Raw genomic sequence first — 7,289 nt, 5'->3', positions numbered from 1 at the left:
TTGACCTGCATAACAGGTTTCTCAGGAGGCAAGTAAGGCCATCTGGTATTCTCATCTCTTTAAGAATTTTCCAGTTTGTTGTGATCCACTTCCCTGGTGGCTTAGATGGTCAAGATTTCTGGCAATTCAGGAGAACCAGGTTTGATCCCTGAGCTGGGAAGATCCCCTAGAGAAGGGAATGGCTACCCACTCAGTATTGTTGCCTAGAGAATTCCATGGACAGAGGAGCCTGGCAGGTTAAAGTGAGCTTGGCAGGCTACAGTCCATGGGGTCACACAGAGTCTGACATGACTGACTATCACTTCCACACAGTCAAAGGCTTTAGTATAGTCAATGAAGAAGAAGTAGATGTTTTTCTGAAATTTTCTTGCTTTTTCTATGACTCAACAAATGTTGGCAACTTGATCTCTGGTTCCTCTGCCTTTTCTAAATCCAGTTTGTACAACTAAAAGTTCTTGGTTCATGTACTGTTGAAGCTTAACTTGAAGGATTTCGAGCATTACCTTGCTAGCATATGAAATGAATGTAATAGCAGGGTAGTTTGAACATTTTTTGGCATGGCCATTCTTTGGGATTAGAATGAAAACTGACCTTCTCCAGTCCTGTGGCCATTGTTGAGTTTCACAAATTTGCTGACATGTTGAGTGCAGCACTTTCACAGCATCATCTTTTAGGATTCCCATTTCTCTTTGGCCTAGCCTCTTCATTATTTCTGGAGCTATTTCTCCATTCTGCCTCAGTCATATATTGAACACTTGCTGACTTGGGCGGGGGGGCACTCATCTTCCATTGTATGATAGTTTGAGTATTCTTTGGCATTGCCCGTCTTTGGGACTAGAATGAAAACTGACCTTTTCCAGTCCTGTGGCCACTGCTGAGTTTTCCAAATTTACTGACATACTGAGTGCAACAAAAAGACATGAATTTGAGCAAAATCTGGAAGATAGAGAAGGACAGGGAAGACTGGCTTTCTGCAGGTCATGGGGTTGCAAAGAGTCAGACAGGACTTAGGAACAATACCAACAACAATTGAGTGCAACACTTTCACAGCATCATCTTTTAGGATTTGAAATAGCTCAGCTAGAATTCTATCACCTCCACTAACTTTGTTCATAGTAATGCTTCCTAAGGCCCATTTGACTTCCCACTCTAGTATGTCTTTCTTTAGGTGAGTGATCACACCATCATGGTTACATGGGTCATTAATGCCTTTTCTTAAATGGTCCTTTTGTGTATTCTTGCCACTTCTTAATCTCTTCTGCTTCTGTTAGGTCCCTACTGTTTCCATCTTTTATCTTGCCCATCCTTGCCTGAAATATTCCCTTGATATTTTCAATTTTCTTAAAGAGATCTCTAGTCTTTCCTATTCTGTTGTTTTCCTCTGTTTTTTTTTTTTTTTTGCATTGCTCACTTAGGAAGGCTTTCTTATCTCTCCTTGCTATTCTCTGGAACTCTTCATTCAGATGACTATCTCTTTCCCTTTCTCTCTTGCCTTTCACTTCTCTTCTCAGCTATTTGTAAAGCCTTCTCAGACAACCACTTTGCCTTCTTGCATTTCTTTTTCTTTGGGATGGTTTTGATCATCACCTCTGTCCATAGTTTTTCAGGCACTCTATCTACCAGATATAAACCCTTGAATCTATTTGTCACCTTCACTGTATAATCATAAAGGATTTGATTTAAGTCTTACCTGAATGGCCTTGGGGTTTTTCGTACTTTCTTCAATTTATTTATTTATTTTTTTACTTTCTTCAATTTAAATCTGAATGTTGCAGTGAGGAGTTCATGATCTGTCACAATCAATGCCAGGTCTTGTTTTTGCTGACTGTGTGGAGCTTCTCCATCATCTGCCGCGAAGGACATTATCAATCTGATTTCAGTATTGACCATTTGGTGATGTCCATGTGTAGAGTCATCTCTTACGTTGTTGGAAGAAGTGTTTGCTATGACCAGTGCGTTCTTTTGACAAAACTCGTTAGCCTTAACCCTGCTCCATTTCGTACTCCAAGACCAAGCTTGCCTGCTACTCCAGGTATCTTTTGACTTCCTACTTTTGCTTTTCAATCCCTCATGATGAAAAGGCCTTTTTTTTTTTTTTTTTTTTGGTGTTTTTAGTAATTCTAGAAGGTCTTGTTAGTATTCATAGAACTGTTCACCTTCAGTTTCTTTAGGATAGTGGTTGAGGCATAGACTTGGATTATTGTGATAGTCAATGGTTTGCCTTGGAAACAAACTGAGATAATTCTGTCATTTTTGAGGTTTCACCCAAGTACTGCATTTCAGACTGGTTTTTTTGTTGTTTGGTTGGTTTTTCTTTTTCTTTTTTACTATGAGGGCTGCTCCATTTCTTAAGGCATTCTTACCTACTGTAGCAGATATAATGGTCATCTGAATTAATACTTTATCCACTGATGTTAAGAACTGACACATTGGAAAAGACCCTGATGCTGGGAAAGATTTAGGGCAAGAGGAGAAGGGGGCAATATAGGAAGAGATGGTTGGATGGCATCACTGACTCAATGGACATGAGTTTGAATAAACTCAGGGAGACAGGGAAGGACAGGGAAGCCTGGGATGCTGCAGTGCATGGGGTCGCAAAGAGTTGGACATGATTGAGCAACTGAACAACAACAAAGCGAAGAACTAATTTCTGGAGCCCACTTCTCTGTTTTAATTACAAAATTCTTACCCCATCCCCCAATATTTATGTCACATTGCAGCTCCAGAGATCATTCCGTGGATGATTTTGTGCATCATCAAGGAGAATTCCTGCAAATCGTATAAATACACTCACGATCTCCCTCAACAAGCAGAGCTGGATCCCCACAGACACTTCAGTCACATGTTCCCTAGTTAGGTGAGATAATAAGGTTTGCAGTCCTCACAGGGTGTTTGTCCTATGAGAGTTCCATGACTACAAAACTCCCTCCTGGTTTCCACAGGACTCCAATTGTCATCATAAGAGAGTGCAGTCAAAGAGTCAGAGTTACTTGGACCATTTGCTTTTCTTTTCCTCTGTTAATAATCATCTGGTAGCAGCAATGACCTTCCCCCAAACTGTGATATTGCTAAGAACATTCAACAATGTCCAGGGAAAACAACCCAAAATAACTGTGACGATGACTGTGATCATGATGGTCACCCTTTACCAAGTATGAGGTACTTTTGGACTTTATTTTCTTATCATAGCAAGAGTCTTAAGGGAGGGTGTAACTTTCTATGATTTCCATCTTATAGATGAAGATATCAAAGTTCAGAGAGGTGAAGTGACTTATCTAAGAAGAGTGACCAGCAGATCAAAGAGTAGAATTTTAGTAAGCTGATTCCAATAACATTTTTCCCCTTCAGTTTCTTCCTATCTCTAGAGATTTTATGCATTCTGGCCAAACACTGAAGAACAACATCACAACAGGGTGTTTACTTTTTTGTTTTTTCATTCATTGAATCTCTGATTTAAGATCCACTCACATATGAAGGTGCTAGACTTGCATGTTGAATTGTTCCAGGAATAAGATAAACCTTTAAATCTACTAGATCAAATCTACTGTCTGCATAAATTTGCATGGATAGAGGTAATCAGAAAAATCTCTTTAGAGAAAGGAACAGGTCTCTCATTTATTCAGAGTTTGATGGGCTTGATGTTTTGAAGATTTCTTCCGTTTCACGTAATTGGGAATTGTACATCTAGACAATATAGAGATCCTATTAGAACATGGATACTTATTGTGTGACTAAGAGGAAAAACACAAAAATATCTTGAGTGTCTGCTAAGTATAAACTTGTTCAACTTTGAACAAATTAAGCTTTTAAAATCTATTCTGTCTTTCAAGTAATGTAATAATATTAGTCATTTTGACTAATCCCAAAGTTGTAGGAGTTTATATCTCTTAACCCATACCCCTCTCTCCTTTACTTCCCCTTTGGTAAGCACTAGTTTGTTTTTTCAGTCCAAGAGTCTGTTGTTGTTTTTTAGTTGTACACATTCATTTGTGTTATTTCTTTTAGAGTCCACATATAAGTGATATCATATAATATTTGTCTTCCTCTGTATTATTTCACTAAGCATATTATCTCGGTCCATCTGTGTTGCTGCAAATGGCAGAATTTCACTCTTCTTTATGGCTGAGAAATATTCCATCATATTGATGTATACATACCATATTTTCTCTAACTATTCATCTGTTGATGGGCACTTGGGTTGCTTCCATGTCTTGACTATTGTAAATAGTGCTTCTGAATATGGGCATGCATGTTTCTTTTCTAATTATTTTGTTTTTTCAGATATATGCTCAAAAGTGGGATTGCTGGATCATATGGTAATTGTGTTTTTAGTTTTTTGAGGAACCTCTCTACTGTTGTCCATAATGGCTGCCACCATATATTCCCACCAACAGAGTATGAAGATTCACTTTTCCCCAAATCGTATCCAACATTTGTTATTTGTAAAATTTTTGATGACAGCAGTTTTGACAGGTGTGAGGTGATAACTCATTATAATTTTAGGACATGTTTTATCTGTCTTTCACTACCATATACAGATGTTCTGATGCAACAAAAAAGAATGTCAGTTGAAGTAAAGTTAATTCAATTTCACATTAATTTTATTAAACTATTGTAGTTTAATACAAAAATAATTTGTGATTATTTTGTAAACTTTGACTTGGCTGTCTGAGCTGCTCTGGTTAGCAACTAATCTGATAATATAGATTAAATCCTTTTTTTAAATTTTTATCTGAATTCACTTTTCTATGAACTTAGATTGGATGTGTCATCACCAAGTCTTTTCCTCTGGACTATTCTATGGCTTATTAATAATTCAAAATTGCATTTGGGTGTCATTGCCATGCTTTAAATCTAAAAACTCCTGGAAACAAATTATTGTAATACTGAAATAAGGTACGGAGTAAACATGTTGACTGATTTCAGTAGAGTTTGCTCTATTTATCATCCTAATTCTATTTTCCCATTGCTACAGAGCAGCCACACAATTCCCAGTTGATCTCCATGGACAACACTACAGAGGTGACTGAGTTCGTCCTTGTGGGGTTATCCGATGACCCGGAAGTGCAGATCCTGCTCTTCCTCACCTTCTCTCTCATCTACCTCCTCACCCTGGTTGGGAACCTGGGGATGACCGAGCGGATCCTGCTGGACTCTCGTCTCCACACGCCCATGTACCTCTTCCTCAGCCAGCTCTCTCTGGTGGACTTTGGTTACTCCTCAGCGGTCACTCCCAAAGTGATGGCAGGATTCCTCACAGGAGACAAAACCATTTCCTACGAGGCTTGTGCCAGTTCTTCTTCTTCGTGGCCTTTATCACCGTAGAAAGTTTCCTCTTGGCCGCAATGGCTTATGACCGCTATGCAGCCGTGTGCAAACCCCTGCACTACACCGCCGCCATGACGACCAAAGCGTGCGCCCGTCTGCTCACAGGCTGCTGCTTCTGCGGCTTCCTGAATGCCTGCGTCCACACCGGGAACGTCTTCAGGCTCTCCTTCTGTAGGTGCCACGTGCTCAACCACTTCTTTTGTGACGCTCCTCCTCTGCTGGCTCTCTCGTGCTCAGACAGCTACGTCAGTGAGATGGTTATTTTCTTCGTGGTGGGTTTCAATGACCTCTTTTCTATTCTGGTCATCTTCATCTCCTACCTGTTTATATTTATCACCATTCTGAGGATGCGCTCATCTGAAGGACGCCAGAAGGCCTTTTCCACCTGTGCTTCCCACCTCACTGCTGTCTCCATCTTCTATGGGACCGTCATCTTCATGTACTTACAGCCCAGCTCCAGCCACTCCATGGGCACAGACAAAATGGCGTCCGTGTTCTACACCATGGTCATCCCCATGCTGAATCCACTGGTCTACAGCCTGAGGAACAAAGAGGTCAAGGGTGCCTTTAAAACGGCTGTGGGGAAGGCAAAGTCTTCTATAGGATTTGTATTTTAATTACATTAAAGCTACGATAAGGCAACTTTTTCCACCTCCAACTATCTGAGGAAAATATTTTTCCTGTCTACCCCACACATTTCTAAATTTTTATGGCAGTTTCTCCAGCTGTTGATTAAGTTCACAAATTAAAACATCCAAAAATGTGATAACAACAGAGAATGGGTTACCAAGAACATGGGATTTTTATTTTAAAAATTCTTCCTAGTTAGCCTACACACCCACACTCTCACATGAACATATACATTTACGTGTATGTATTAGCATATGCACGCATGTACATCATTCATGAAAAACTCATGAAACCCACACATCTACAGAAGAGAAGTTAGTTAAGACATACTTGAGATGGGTCTATTATTATAATAGAATTTAAAACAGTTATTTTGTTGTCTGGGAATACATTCTCAGTATAAATATTTGACAATGTAAATAAGATGTGTATGTTTGGCTTTTTAAAAATTGTATTTCATCTTTTTTACATTGAAAACACAATAGGTTCCTATTTTTTTAAAAAAAATAACCTTTATGTAAGTGCTTCCAAAGCGTTTTGAGTATAGATTGAGTCTTTGTTTATTCCTATTTTTAATAAAACTGCATGCCTTTACACAGGCATTTATTTTCCTAAATAAATTTTCATATGAGTCATACCTAAAAATGTTTATGTGACATTTTAAATACAGAAAATGAACAGAAATATAGGAAAAAGAAAAGAATCATAAAGGCAAGTTAAATTTACTTAAATAAAAGTATAATATTTAATTAAAAAATTTTGAGCACCAAGAATTACTATAGTATTAATAACTTCTTTGTATAAAAGTGCTATGAATTGTTACTGTCTGAAGGCATTAATAGTTTGAGTCTCAAAATGTTAACAATTTTGAATTATATATATGTCCATTGTTTTTCTCAGATTTGGCATGTTTTTGCTATTATTTCTTCAAAGATTTCCTGTCCCTTTCTCTCTATCCTTTTGGGAATTGCATTATGCATATGTTGGTTCTTTTGGAGTATCCCACTGTTCTCTGAGACTTTATTTTTCTTTATTCTTTTTTATCTCTGTTCCTAGGACTGTATATTTTCAACTGACCTATCTTAAGGTTCACTGTTTTTTTTTTTTCTTCTGCCAGCTTAAATCTGCTATTCATACACTTTAGTGAATTTTATACTTTATATATTTGGTTTATTTATTTGGTTGATTTATTTATATCCTGGGATAAGACTACTAGAGTTCTACTCCACCCAGCATAAGTCAGGATCACTGAGAAGGGCCCCACCTCTGAGACCAAGGAGAAGATTTGTGTGTAAGATGAAAGCCATATCAAAACAGTGAAAGGACTCTGC

At 38.2% G+C, this 7,289-nt stretch overlaps 1 protein-coding gene across 1 annotated transcript; it reads left to right on the top strand.

Annotated features, from left to right (window-relative positions):
- Window positions 1-5,001: 5,001 nt before the first annotated feature.
- On the top strand, window positions 5,002-5,945 carry LOC122678112 (olfactory receptor 5B12-like). Its single transcript, XM_043878667.1, is given in 2 exon segments — window positions 5,002-5,287; window positions 5,290-5,945. Coding segments are annotated over 2 exon segments (939 nt in total). The 5' UTR covers window positions 5,002-5,004.
- The last annotated feature ends 1,344 nt before the right edge of the window (window positions 5,946-7,289 follow it).

The sequence above is a fragment of the Cervus elaphus genome, chromosome 1 (genome assembly GCF_910594005.1).
Source record: "Cervus elaphus chromosome 1, mCerEla1.1, whole genome shotgun sequence".
Classification (NCBI taxonomy): Eukaryota; Metazoa; Chordata; class Mammalia; order Artiodactyla; family Cervidae; genus Cervus; species Cervus elaphus.
This window is presented reverse-complemented; position numbering and strand designations above follow the sequence as displayed.